This window comes from Pholcus phalangioides, unplaced genomic scaffold (assembly GCF_987345545.1).
Source record: "Pholcus phalangioides strain wild (caught in Gottingen) unplaced genomic scaffold, Ppha-v1.0 ptg000005l_1, whole genome shotgun sequence".
NCBI lineage: Eukaryota > Metazoa > Arthropoda > Arachnida > Araneae > Pholcidae > Pholcus > Pholcus phalangioides.
Genome location: NW_028301598.1, coordinates 11,620,308 through 11,635,457, shown reverse-complemented (window position 1 = coordinate 11,635,457; position 15,150 = coordinate 11,620,308). Strand labels below are relative to the sequence as shown.

Genomic DNA, 15,150 nt, shown 5'->3' with positions numbered 1-15,150 from the left:
GTCTCACTCACTCGATCGCTCATAAGGTCACAGCGACCAATTGGATATACGGTCTTCGTAACGGCATCGTTGATTGTGTCTTCACGGAACTGCAACGCTGACAACGAGAAAAGATAAACCGTCCGCAATTGTCACCTGTTTCATACGATGCTAGTTGTGCAGTAGAAACGCGCCCTACGACAGAAGTTGGCGTTCACTGGCCTTGAAAATTTACTCCTTTGCTTTCTTGGTACAAAGGAATTTATGTACGAAATTTCGAGATGATCGGATTATTTTTAGGGGTGCTTCGCTTTTTTTTGCTGACATACATATGTTTATGGGCATCTCGTTGGGCATTTTGTCTATTGTGGCCTTTGTATTTGTATTACAACGAAACAAGCTTCTTGTCAGGTTCACAACACGTACACTCCAACATGCCCCAGTTCGTTAGAAGTTTGGCGGCGGAATTTGGACGAGGTGATTGTGTGGTTTAGTAGTAGTAGTAACTTTCAACATTTGACGATCATTGCCGTTGGGGGGAGTGGCCACACTACACGCCCACGAGTCACCTTGGAATTTATTGGGCCAGGCTGGATACGAGTGTGGCCCTGGCTTTACGAACCATCACTTGGCATTCGGACAATATTCTTCTTAGATCCAGCGACGAATCTGTCAGGAAGCCAGACTATAATTAACAAGTGGAAGGCCTTCCGATCATCTTACACGTTTCCACCTGACGATACAGAATACACACACTGCCGTAGCTCTGTTTGTGTACACGGGGGTGTCGGTGAACACTGCGCATGAGCAAATTTGTGAACATGTATTATGAAAACGGTCCACTTGAAAAATTAGCTCTGTCTCACATACTAGAAAAAATGGTTAAAATTACCTTCTCCCAATATTCCCTGAACCACGGATTTCTGGTGTTGTTTTTGAGGTGCAAATTCTCAAAGTACTGCTTGAATGGCACGATGGTGCTGGTACTAGACCTCAACATGACTGCACCCAAGGAGACATCGGGGTAAGTGTGAAAAACTTCGAGATTATCGATTCCGATCCAAACGAAGTCTCCTGGCGAGACGCTGCCGGAATCTTGCTGCTTCGTCACAGTGGAGAAGAACATCTTCATGTGGGCAGGATTCAACAACAGCACGACAACCCTGTATCGAAAGAAACAAAAATACTACTCAATAAATACAGTACATATAAGGCTACACATATACACATTCCGGCATGTACCAGTTTGTTAGAAATTCCCCAGAGGAATGTTTAGGAGGTGCATGTGCGGTTTAGTCGTAATACTGTACTACAGTGAAACCTCGTTTATATGTCGCTCAGTTATACAAATTGAATTCTATACACTCTCAATTCCTTCTATACATTTCAGTGTTAAAATAATTCATTTATTCGACGCTTTCACTTCGACTCTCGAACTTCAGATCTTTTTACAAAAACTTCATTTATATCCATCAAATGCGCGTAATTTCTGTAGACCAAGTGCGTTTAACCTTTAGGAATGAGCGGGCCACTTCATTGATTTCGAATGTGTCGCGGGCCACTCAAGTGATCCGGAACAACGCGGCGATCACTTAAGCGATATGTAAATATGCTGCGGGCCGCTTGAGTGGTCTGGGAATGTGTCTCGAGTCACTGAAGTGCTATGGAACTGGGCCGCGCAGATTTGTTAATATGCCGCGGGTCACTAAATGTGTGATCCGAAGTTTTAGGAACGGTCTGTTCTTCACATACGGAATTTCAGGAAGGGTTCATTCCTCACATACGGAATTTTATGACAGATCTTTTTTTGTCAGATCCGGAATTTTGTGAACGGCTCGAATTTCGATTGGATAAACCTCTGAATTTACATTAATTTTCGAACCATTTTTTAAGTCATTGCAACTTTTTAGCGACAATTGCCAACCTTACAAGCTTTTAACAATTTTTTGGTTGTAACTGGTAACTTTACTTGCCGTTGACAATTTGTTTGGTAATAACTGGCATCTTTTCTTGCTTCTTCCCCCAACATGCTTATCGTATTTCTTTTTCGACACGTTTAAAAAGAAATACAATAAGCATATTTGGGTAAATCGAGAAGCTCTATCCATACTTAGAATAAGACAACCATAAGTATTCTTTATGGGCATTGTATAATATTTTATCATGAATATAAGCTTTGTAGTTTTTGTAATTGCTTTTTTATTAATTAGGGTTGCTGTAGTTTTGAAGTATACGACATCCATATTTGTTATGGGCAACTTTCTCGCAGCCACCTCGATGGGAATTTTGCCTGTTTTGTTGTATTTGTATTTGGAAATTTCTTTGGCACAATTGGCAACTTTGCTTGCCTTTAAAAAATTTTCTAGCGAAAATTGGTAAATTTTACTTGCCTTTGACAATTTCTTTGATGTCTTCGTATGGATACCTATTTCAAGTATTTTATTAAGAAATATGGTCAGCCTAGGTATTAATCGTGGCATGTATTTATACGTTGGAATGTATTAGTACTTTTTTTTACCGAAGCATTTTTCGTGATCCAGATGGACCCCCTTGGCGGGTTGCATCTGGTCCCCTGGCCGGAGGTTGTACACCCCTGATCAAGATTGTTGAATGTGACGGTTATAATAATTATAAGAACGTCTATAAGGTTATAGTCCATATACACAATCAGCCTTACCTTGCACCTTTCTCTTTTTTCCTGACCAGTCGATTCAGTATATTTTTCATGGAAGTCTCATAAGACGACATGGGCAATTTTTCGACCAATGCGAATTCGACATTCCTCATGTCAGCCTTGGCTTTGAATGCCTCAAAGAGATCGCCTTGTTTCCAGCTGTTGTCGGAGTACAGAACCGACACGTAATTCCACCTGAAATGCTTGAGCAGGTCGATCAGACCCTCCGCGATCATGTCATTGGGTAACGTTGATCTGAGAAGGCTCGGATACTTGTTGACGTCGTTGAATTTCGTGGAGGACGCGTCAGTGGCTACCGTCAGCATCTTGAACGGAACCGTGACGTCTATGATGGGTTCTATGGTGTCGTCGGCTGCAGTTGTCAGCATGCCGACCACTTGGTTAAGTTTGGGGATCTTCGAAGAGGACACGACGGAACCGCTGAAGAAATTCGAAACGTCCCTGGCAGCTCTTTCCTTGCTGTTGCACGTATCGAAGACGATCGTGCCCAAACTCACGCCCGGTAACAACTGGGGACTCGTATTAATTTGGTCGATAGCCCAGAGGTACGCTTCCAAACTCTGAACTCCCGGGGATGGCAAAACTGCGCCGCACGTAAGAGGGTTATCGGTGGACTCGTGTATTCCCATAGCCGCAGAAATGTACATGTTATCTTCGGATTCCAGCACTAGGAAATCCGCCGACCTCTTCCTGCAACTTTCACAATGCTTTCGACAAGTTGAAGACACCTCTTCTATGGCTATTTGCACTCCAGTTGCTGAGTAAACGATGTTCCCTGTCAGTTCCGTTTTGTAGAGCAGGTAGCTTCCGACCTGGAAAATATACGAAGGCGAATATGAGATAGATGTTGTAATAATCACACAAAAAAAGACTACGAAGAAGCCAAATAGCACAGAAAAATACAAAATTCTCAATACATTTCGACACACTGTGGGTGTCGTCTTCAGAGGATAATTATAACCGATATCACGCTGACCGAGGAACCCACTTCAGTTTCATACCCGGTTTCTAAGAGGAAAAACAGTGTATGTAAGCTCAATGCAACGTTCTGATTGGTTGCTTGCGAAATGAAACTATTTGATTGGCCTATTGGAATTTTCTTATAATTCCCGCTCGTAATGGACACGCTGCGATCGGTGGTGTTGAGATTTTTTTTTTTTTTTTTTTTTATTGAACAAACAGCACAATGGACAAAACAGACAAAAAAAAAATTAAATCCATGGGTCGTATTGATACATTACATAAAGAATTTCTGGTAACATACATAGATATATTTTACTACAATTGCTGCAGGCAAGTCACACCAAATATATTACTTTAAAATGTTAAACTATAGTCTGATATGTCGAAATACAGATATATTTTCTTGTAATGGTATTTGATATAGATGTTGTGATCTCATGATCCTTCTTTGTATGTAATCTGTACTCTGGGACACCAATCAGGATTCTTATAGATGAATACTAAAACTTTATACAGATAAAGTTGCCGTATATTAAATTGGATTAATGATACTTTGTTTTGTGAAGAACTGTTAGTTTGTATAATGTCACGTCGCAAACAGTCATAAAGATTATCTATAGTACGGATTGAATTTTAAAGAATTTACTAGAAAAAAAGTACACTTGAAAAACTAAAATAAATCAACACCACCGATCGCAGCGTGTTCATTACGAGCGGGTAATTGTAAGGAAATTCCAATAGACTAATCAAATATCTTCTCAAGCAGCCAATCAGAACGTTGCAGCAGACCTACATACAGGCACTCAGGTTTATTCTGCCTACGACGTTTGACTTATGCAAACTTATATTTTTACGCTGAGCAACCGGCGGTTAAGATTTGAAATTCAAACCCAAGTGGGATGCCTGGTCAGCGTGATGCGAATTATAATTATCCTCTGAAGACGACACTCATAGGGTGTTGAAATACATCAGGAATCTCGTATTTTAATGTATTATTTGGGCCTTCTTCGTTGGTCTCTTTTATTGTGATTAAAAATAAGATGTCAAAATAAACCATTTTCAATAAATAAATTGTTAAACATGTTTATCGAGATTATTGGTCTCTATCTACATCAGTGATTCCCAACGTTGGGCGTTAACGTCCCCCTGGGGGCGGTAGCAGCTACGGGTATAATATAGGATCCTATGGGTTAGATTGCATTGGGGGGGGGCGATGTTAGAAAAAAATTGCTGAAAAAGGGGGCGATGGGACAAAAAAGGTTGGGAAACTATGATCTAGTTTCTAGTACATCAGCTGTTCCCAACCCATTTGACCGTAAATCCTAGTTACGGTCATGGGGAGCAGGGTATTTCTAGGGGATGTGAAAGGCCCGTATTTATACCATAACTGACTTTCCACCATGGTTTATAATCACTGGGGATGAATTTACACATTTTTTATGCATTTCGCATATTTCGCTATTTTATGCAATAGAGCATTTTTCATGATTTTCAGTAATTTTAAGGCATTTTTTCATGATCTTCAAAATCTAGGGCATTTTTTTCATATTTTTGAGCATTATTTTGCATATTTCAGCATAACAAGGAAAAGGGTTCACCTTGACCCCCAAGCTCCCTCTTCCCTAGCTGCATTTCTCGTAATTGGCGATTTTAGCAATAATTCTGAATTTAATTTGTGAATCTTTGCAATCATTTTTGACAATGATTGGGAATTTTCCGTATTTTTCTAGAGGAAATATTGTCAGCCTATTTCATAAAAGCATATTTTTAGAATTTTATGGCATATCTTTACTTTTTTTAGGGCATAAATGCATATTTTATGGAGCATATTCTACAGGTTTTTAGGTCATAAAAATCCGAGCATTCCCCCTAATATTCAAAATATACTATTACGCTCCAACTGTCCACCGACAATTTTGGTTAATCGCAAAAGTGTGATGCTTGGCAGGTGTGAATTCAGACCGGGGCAATGGATCGGCTCCTGCTTCTTAGAGCCCAATAAAATGTAGAATGCATCTGTCCCGTATGTTACAAGACAGTGATAATCATTGACACATCGCGGACTGGGATCTTAATCCGACCTCGTCTGACTGGAATGTGAACTCGTTCTTCAGCTGCGAAAAGCTGACGAGGGTGGAAAGAAACTATTCTCTGTTCACATTTTTGAAACTTTGATCTTCTTTCCTTCTCTTTAATTAAGAGAAGGGGATAATCAAGAACGAGGTAAGGATATGACAGGATATATCCTACCCTTGACACGGTTGCAATTCAGAATCGCACCATTTTGTTGCGTCAAGAAGAAACTACAATACATTTTTACCATTACAACTGAAATTCGCTCGCATAAGAGGTGTTAATACACACCATGATTAATGTATGATCAATGCACCTCACAATACACAATTGGTAAATCCCTCTGTCACATCACCCTATTCCCCTGCTTGATCATTGGGAGGTCATACAGAAACACGCACACAATACATACCTCGACATAACCCAGGATACGATCTCCCATCGCATCCTGGGTTGTGTCCATGCATAGTAGTCTCCCAACACTCCTTATCCCTTAAAGAATTCTGTGTGATAGCCTATTGCAGGTTTAGTTGTATGAAGAGAGTTCTGCTGTTAGTTACATTCACTATTTTGATTTTGTAATAGTATTACACTTAAAAAAAGAGATAACACGTGTAGTCATGTTGACATTTTTGTGACAAAATTAGAGGGAAACATGCGGTACAATACCTTCTGATGACTCAGGGTGTTTTGGCGGCTCCTCCGGAAACTGAAAATGTTGATAGGGATGCTTCCGTATCCTTCTTTTGTGTACGTGAACATCTCGCCTCTGACATCGAGTCTCGTGGAAGCCGTCTCCAGAACGTACTTGTGGAAAAGTTCTCGGATATGAGGTTGCTGGAAAAACTTAGGGCAGAATCCCGGCTGAGATTTACACAAATCGTTCCTCAATCTCGCCAATCCGGCCGACAGTGACAGCACGGCTTGGATGACGTTAACGGTTGACGAATATGGTGAATAAAGGGACGTGGGGCGGTCACTTTGAGGCGTCGTCATACACTCATCAGCATTGCATGGGTTCATTTCATCCCACAACTCTCCAAACCAAGGATTCCTCTTGTTTCTGGCAGGCTGTAACCTCTTGTAATAAGACTCGAAATCGGGAACCTCTCCTTGTTCGGGCTCCATTACCAACATGCCGACGGGTTGGTTCTCGAACCTCTTGAAGGATTTCACGTCCCTGATCCACTCACCATTGCATATGACGACGAAGTCGGAATCGCCAAGGACGCCGGCCAGCACGGCTCTCCTCAGGGCTTCGATGAAAACGTTCGTCGCCATCTCGTTCGTCCACATGACAATGACTTTGGCGCCTCGTTCTCTCGCCTGAACCATCTGGGAAATCAGGTAATCCGTATCCACGTTGTCCAGACTCGCGACGGGAAGCTCCATCGAAAGGCAAACGTCGGCGTCCTTCGCGTACTGCCTGAAGAGCGACAGCAGATACCTGCTGCGTTCCGTGGCGTCGTAGATTACCGGCACGTAATTCCACCCGAAATACGCCAGCATGCGCGCCACGGCCTCGACCCGCGTTTCTATCGGAACGGCGGTCTGCAAATGCTTGCTCATCCTGTGTTTCGGTCTCACGGAGTCTGTCGATGACACCAGCGTTACATTGAGTGGGGATAACACTGCTGCTGCTGCGGCGAACTCTTCTGGGCCACCCGCGGAAATGACGGCCAACGGCGAGAAAAACTCATCGGGTCGTTCGTGTTGGACGCCCATCAAGAAATTCGAGAGCCGTTGGGTTAAGGTGACGGGTGAGGAACAAGTATCTATTATGACGGCTCCCAAGCGCACACCCGGTAGATACTCCGGGTCCTCGTTGACCTGGTCTATTGTCCACAGAGCGGCTTCCAAATTTTGAACGACTTCCGGATTGAGAGCTGCGCCACATTCCATCGGGTTGCTTCCAGCCTGGTGGATAGGGAGCAGTATCGGGATCAGGACATCTTCGGACTGGGCGATGGTCAGGAAATCTTCACTCGGTTGCGACTCATAACTCTGAGATTCCAGCCTTGACTGACGTATGCTAGAGGGCGTAAGAAAAAAAAACAAAATTAGTACGGATACTCACTCATGTACGACAACTTCCAAGTACAAAGACTTTCCAACAGACAGGGTGATCCAGAACTCATGGGCAAAACTTTGAAAAGTGATAGAACACATCTAAACAAGCAATTTACATCCTAGAACACGTGGTCGTAATGAAAATGGTGGAGTATTAGACGGTACTTGTGATTGCACTCATAAAGTGCTGATTATCATTTCTATCGTGGATTTTAGAAGGAATGGCTGGTTTCGGGAAAAACCGGACATGCGTTTCATATACAGTGAAACCTCGATATAACGATACTCTGCGGACCAAGGAAAAAAAATATCGTTGTAGACAGGTTATCGTTATATCGATAGGTAGCATTATCATCAGGCATCGCCAAACTTATTCTGTTGTTGGCATCTCTTCCGAATTGACGTTGTTAGTACCACCACAAGATGCATATGCCATTCCGGTAAAATATTGCAATTGATTGGTTGATGAATAGAATTCGGTAAGTTATCCGATACGCCGATAAGTCGACATTTATTATTCTCGTGGTTGGCACAATAATAAATTCAATTAGGAAAAGACTCACCCTATCAACACCTTATGGCTAAACCCCGCTTAAGTCAACTACGGTTTGTACTATGTTGCCACTACTAACTTTTTGAAATTCTCCAGACGTTGGCCGGATAACAAATTTTCACGGACTCCAACAATTCACATATTCGTATATATTACAGCATTTTTTCGTTGGTCGAAGATTCTCCTTCACAAATCAGGATATGGTCACCACCGGTAGACTCGACCGAGGGACTACAAAAATCACAGGTGCGTGTGAATGGAGGGTCTGCAGTTTTTGGATTGGATTTTGATTTTTTTGGCGCAAGGAAGGTCAAGCTGCGCCAAAACTGCAGTTTTTGAGCGAGTGATGGTTGAGCCATAATCATAAGCTAAATCGAACTTTTCAACTTGAAGAAAATGAAGGTTTCCTAGTTGACCTAATGAAGGTTGAAAAGTGGAGAACCGCTCATTCACAAATGAACAGATACAATACGTTTCCAAAAGTGTCTCCCCTTTTTGGAGTTTGAACATTTTCTCGAATTTCTACAAAAATGCAGGGCAAATCGTTCTGTAATTTCAGTCACGTGAAACCTCCCAATTTCCAGTGAAAATTTAGTCACGAGCGCACTTAGGGGACCATCAAAACATTAAATTATAAAGAAAGGTTTTTTTTTTTTTTTTGATCAACTGTGTGTGCTAAAAAACTGCAAATGATTTGCAACTTTCACAAAATACATTGTACTAACTTTGCGCAATACTCGTGTACATTTTCGTGAGAACATTATGTATATTCACGAATATATAAATGTTTTCCATGAAATTTTCAATTTTCATCGCATTTTTTTCGCTGATAACACGCGGAGTTTTCAACCAAATTTTATGAACTTCGCAGAAACATTTTCAATACACATGAGATACCCTCTATTAGGTATTTAGAATGTGACAATATTCAATGAAATAAGAGGAATTTTTAATCGAGCATGCGCAGCAAATATCGCTTTTATTTTTCCATAATTTGGTTGCCAGATATATAATGCAACTTATGTAAAAATTCCAATTGAATGTCGTGAAAATTCAGAAAGATAAACGCGTTACCGTGAGCTGTAATTTAAGTTACGGGCTGAAAGTACTTGGATGATAAGGGATTTTCCACAAATTGGTATTTCGTTTATTTTGTGCCAGTTGATTATTTTGTTCAGTTTCTTCATTTTGACATCATACGCGTGTATTATCTTCAAGCATTTCTCTTATATAGCATCAGACACGTGTTTTTGCTCATTCGCATGAAGGTGTGGGCTTGTTCTTAATCAAAATAACGTAAAATAATCCAAATACCAACTTGTGTAAAATCACTGATCATGCAGATACTCCTAGCCTATAACTTAAAATAAAGCTCACGATATCGTGTACGTCTTTCTGAATTTTCACGACATTCAATTGGAATTTTTACATAGGTTGCATTATATATCTGGCAACCAAATTATGAAAAAATAAAAGCGATATTTGCTGCGCATGATCGATTAAAAATTCCTCTTATCTTATTGAATATTGTCACATTCTAAATACCTATATAGGGTATCTCATGTGTATTGGTAAATTTTTCTGCGAATTTTATAAAACTTGGTTGAAAACTCCGCGTGTTATCAGCGAAAAAAAATGCGATGAAAATTGAAATTTTTGCAGAAAACCTTTATGCGTATCTTCGTGAATATGCGGGCTATTCTCACGAAAATACACACAAGTATTGCGCAAAGTGTCGGTACAATATTTTGTGAAAGTTACAAATCATTTGCTGGTTTTTTATCATACAGAATCGATCAAACACCAAAAGGAGACAGACTTTTGGTTATAGAGTATTTCGCCCACACTATGCGTTTTTCATTCTAATTGGAAATTATTTGGGAGAGCATTTCATAATAAACTACAATTTTTTTTGAAATTTATAGATAATGGAGTATAATTGCTTAACTGCAATAAAAATGCATTTAAATGCGTAAATTACATTAAAAAATTGTGAAGGCAAGATCAAACGATACCTCGCTAACATGGCATCCACTCACTTAAGTCGACACGTTTATTGATACTTTTGAAGAAGTGTAGAGGTTCTAAATTATGCTTAAATCGTTAATGTTGACCAACTAAATTCTGAAATAAAAGAAAATCGTATAACAATTTATAAGCTGACTCACCTAACACAGTTCTTGCATCCACCCCTTGGACATAACGACGCCTGGTGTTTGAAATTCTCATCCAAAACTTTAGCTTCTTGACTGTCGTATGCGAAGACCTGTGGCAACGAAATGAAAACCCTCATTAAAAAAGAGCAATTTGACGCCGCCATACAGGGTGTCCCGTAAGTCCTAATTCGACCTTTATCTCATCAAACGTTCGCCGTAGAGGTAATGTTATAATTTAAAAAAATGTACCACTGTGTACCAGTTTCGAGAGTGAAAAAATAGAGTGCATCATAAAATGAAATAATCTAAATTTCTATTCCCCCTTCCTGTAATTCCCAATTAGAAAGTTTTCACCCTGTCTCTCTTGAGGCTAAAACAAGAAATTCCACGTTTTTTTTAAAAAACGTGCAATATTCGCCGAGATATTTGTATTTAAAAATCAGAGAAAAGTTGGAAAAGAACGGCACCAGTGAGAGAAAGAAGCGTTGTCCGTTAGTTCACGCAGTTCTTTTCCCAACGTTTCTCCGATTTTGAATTCAAATATTTCAGTGAACACGGCACTTTTTTTATTTTGGCCTCGGGAGAGACAGGGCAACTTTCTAATTGGAAGTTAGAGGACGGGGGACCATATACAAATTTATATATATCTTTTTTATTTTATGACACTGTTTTCACTCTCAAAGCTGGGACAGGGCGATTCCTTAATACATTGAGATTTTTTTTAGAGAGGAGGTGAAGGAGATAAATATGAAGAAAGCGAACATTGAAAAGGCTAGAGACATGAACCCCGGTCTCATGTATGCGGAACGAGTGCTCTACCACTATAGCTATGAAGACACACAGATAGAACATTTCTTCCTTGGAGCGTATATATGCTGAACAGCACCGTACGATGGACAGTGACTCATAAATGACGTCAGGGCCACCAGATGTTGATATACAGATAGAAAGATGTCCTCTTTTTCTGCAGGAAGTGGAAACATGCCTCTACGACGAACGGTTGATGAGATAAAGGTCGTATTAGGACTTACTAATGACTATACAGGATGTCCTGTAAGTACGAATCTTATTTTGATTGTTATCGGGTTTTTTACCTGATTGACTTGGAGTCCTCTACCCTCACTGTAGTAATAGACGTTGAGCGCGAGCTGGCCATTGTCCATCTCGCCTCTCGCGCTACGGTTAGTCTTCTGACCCTTCATCTCTTCGGGACTCCTTAGCTCCGGCGAATGCTCGAACGTGAGCGGCTCCAGATACTGCTCGACGAACTCCCTCTTCGACATCTTCTTCAGGTCGGCACACAGTCCCGGCGAGCCCTTGCATTTCTCCGTCCAGGCGCTCTTGTAGGCGTTGGCGAAAGTGAACACGGCGTGGAAGGACGGTATGAACTTCGATGTTTTCGACAGAGTCTCGACCGGAGACTCCTTGATGCCGAAGTCGTCGCACATCACGAGGTTACTGTACGTCGACCCCCCGAAGCCGGGTATCTGACAGTGTTTCTTACCCATGGCGTATTCCAAGAACCACCCGTCTTCCATGTTCTGAGCGGATGCCCCCTTCTGTAATTTCGACCAGTAGTTTTCGAAAGTTGATATCTGACTCGGATAAGGCGACAAGGAATATATTCGCTTCACTCGCGTCTCCTGTAGGACCTCGGCCAGATCTTCGGGTGGCAGCAACCAAGAGAAAAGCCACTGCAAACGGGCCAGGTCTGGCGAGTTCTTCAAGACGCGTAGTATATTCTTCAAGGAATCGCCCTGTGCTATTATGACGACCGCCGAATCATCTGGTAACCTCCCAGTGATGGAATTGACAAGCTTGTGTACGGATGATCGCTCTTTGCTCTTCATGTGACGCATGTCGGGGAACGGTTTCATGGACGTGATGCAAGGGAACCCAGCGAATGCGATTTGGCTGAATATCTTCGTGATGTACAGACTGTACTCGTCTTCGGCGTGTATTACAGCCACCCTTTCCCATTCCATGTCATGGATAACCTCCGCTAAAACCTGCGTTAAAGTGGAAAGAAGAAAAAAGTTCGTTCAATGTGTTACCAAGCACACATGTTCGATCCGTTTAAAACATTTGCCGAATGTACAGGGTGTTCATGAATCATTGTAAAAATCGATGTAGAAAATCAACCGACTGACATAAAAATGTGTGCGTGCGGCTCACATAAAAATACTTATCACGGCGTAGAGCAGGGATGCACTGCACATCAGGGTGGATCGAAAAACCGAAATGTGGATAAAAGAATCGGCTTGGGGTGCAAAAGTTGTCTTTTAAGCATAAATGCAAAATTTTTTCAATTAATTTCTTCCGGTGTCCCAAGACACTTAAATATTTGCCAAAAATCGATTTTTATGCAAATTTTGAATTTTAAAAAAAAAAGTTAAATAATCGATTTTAGAGGGGAAATCGTATAGTTTTAGAGGGAAAGAGAATGAAAAATCCTTTATTGTTTATTATTAAATGTATAAAATTATTTATTACAGTAAAAGTTGAAAGGAATAGTGAAAATATTCATGCCATACCGAAGCAGTTGAAAAACGCATTTGCCTTGTGTCTGAGGCGTTGGAAAGTGTGTGTGGAGAAGAGACACGGCTTCATGTTGAATAGGATAAAATCAAGAAGCCATATCTCATAACATTATAATACCAAAAAGCATTGCACATCTTCAAATTAATACAATTACAAAAGTCATATATAAGTTCAATTTTTATTTTCGATATTTAGGCCACCAAAAGATACGAATGGATTTCAATATAAAAGTCTGCAGACTAATATGCCCAAGATAGAACTTTCCCACTCGACGTCAAAGGTAATTTCAAAAAAAAAATTTTTTTATAAATTTTCGTGAAAATGTCAATTTTTAACTAGTTTTGGGGCGCTTGGGGGGCACCAAAAGATATGAATGAATTTCAATTTAAAAAAATATACAACATATATATATCCAAGATAACTTTCCACCCCACGGCATAAGTAATTTCGAAAAAAAATGTTTCCTATGCTTTCCCACCCTATTGCATGCATAGCCTTCCAAATCCGCGGACCAGAAACTTGTACACATAAGGTAACCATATGACCTGTATTTTACTGAACTCCTTCTAACCATTTCATAAAAATGTCCCGTTTTTTCCTTATTTTCAACAAAGCATACTTGAATTTTTTAAATCAAAAATGGAGATTTTTTTTTTCCACTCGAGAAAAATTTTTAAGAACGGTAAATTTGAAAAAAGAATATAAATATCTTAAATAATACAAATAAATAATAACTTTGATAAATAAATAAAAAATGGGCCTACGGGGCTCCGCGAGTCAAAAGAAAGGTTGAGAACAGCTGACATAAATTAACGCCTTCGACAGTTTATTTTTCGGCTGCAATTGGCAACTTTACTCGCCTGAGGCAATTGTTTTGGCTGTACATGACAACCTTACTTGTCCTAGACATTTTTTTGGCTGAACGAACGCCAGAACTTTGCCACTACACTTATCCCGTTGCCGAGATCTCTCTCAGCCCAGCTTCTTTTTTTTGGCTGTGTACCCTTACTTTCCTTACACATTTTTTTTTACTGGTAAGTTTACTTGCCTTTGAGTTTTTTTGGGCTGTACTTGACGACTTTGGGCTGTACTTCGACAATTTTTTTTTTGGATGTAATGGGCAACTTCACTTGCCAATTACAATTTTTTTTATGCAATTATCTACACTTGTTTTGGCGATAATTGGCAATAACCCCTATGGATCGCGATTTCCCGTATTTATATGAAGGTAATATAGTCAGCCTATTCATTTATCGTAATGTGTGTATCGAGACTTTTCCATCGGAACACCAAGACAGGGCCATATGGAGCCTGGTCGCGGGACGCATTTCGCCCGCAGGCTAGAGGTTGCGCACCCCTGGCTAACACATGGACGGTAAAAGTTCCGCTCACTTTCATTATTCTTGTCTTTAGTTCCCCGATGCGGGTTACCCGTGAGGTGTAAATTGTCAATTGACAAATATCCCACAAGGGGGAAAATTAAATCCATAGACCGAAGGTGGCCGTAACGGCAGTCTATCTCGTCTAATCTACATTGGTCAACTTCACTATTTATGTCTCTATTAACGTGTAATACCGATCTTATATATGGAATACAGCGTCATCTATGAGCGAAATTGTGATTAAAAAATTTTTGGCGACGATCGATATAAAATTGTAGACTTGTATACATACACACACAAAGAAAATCAATTTTATATACTGGGTGTTCCAAAAAGAATCACCCGATTTGAAATGCGTATATTACGAAAAATATTGAACATAGACACTTAAGATTAATTTTATATTACATGGCTAAACATGAAGTTTATTTACAAACCAAATTAAAGGTGCTCAATATGTATACCTTAGGATGCAGGGATATGGTAGTCAAATTCGTCCCAAACTTTTGCGAGCATGTTTGCATCCACTGCGAGTGAATTTCTGTGGACTACGTGTGAAATTGTCGGATGCGCTCCACATTTTCGTCTGACATGCGGTGACGGGTAGGGAATTTCCCTTTGCACAGACAACCCGTGTCTCGGAATTGTCTCTCCGGGGATATAGAATGTATATAATTTTAACATGTACATTGAAAAGTGGTAATCGGGAACACCAAATTCCTGCTCGCGGGTTGTTAA

General features: G+C 40.4%; 1 protein-coding gene across 1 annotated transcript in view; it reads right to left on the bottom strand.

Annotated features, from left to right (window-relative positions):
* The window catches only part of LOC149086301 (uncharacterized), a 122,510-nt gene that overhangs the window by 16,796 nt on the left and 90,564 nt on the right, over positions 1-15,150 (bottom strand). Inside the window, exons 5-9 of the mRNA XM_089232326.1 lie at positions 11,584-12,498; positions 10,502-10,599; positions 6,380-7,742; positions 2,657-3,486; positions 872-1,142 (exon numbers count right to left, since the gene is read on the bottom strand). Of these exons, the coding sequence (XP_089088452.1) occupies positions 872-1,142; positions 2,657-3,486; positions 6,380-7,742; positions 10,502-10,599; positions 11,584-12,498 (3,477 nt within the window). The remainder of the gene's footprint in view (positions 1-871; positions 1,143-2,656; positions 3,487-6,379; positions 7,743-10,501; positions 10,600-11,583; positions 12,499-15,150) is intronic.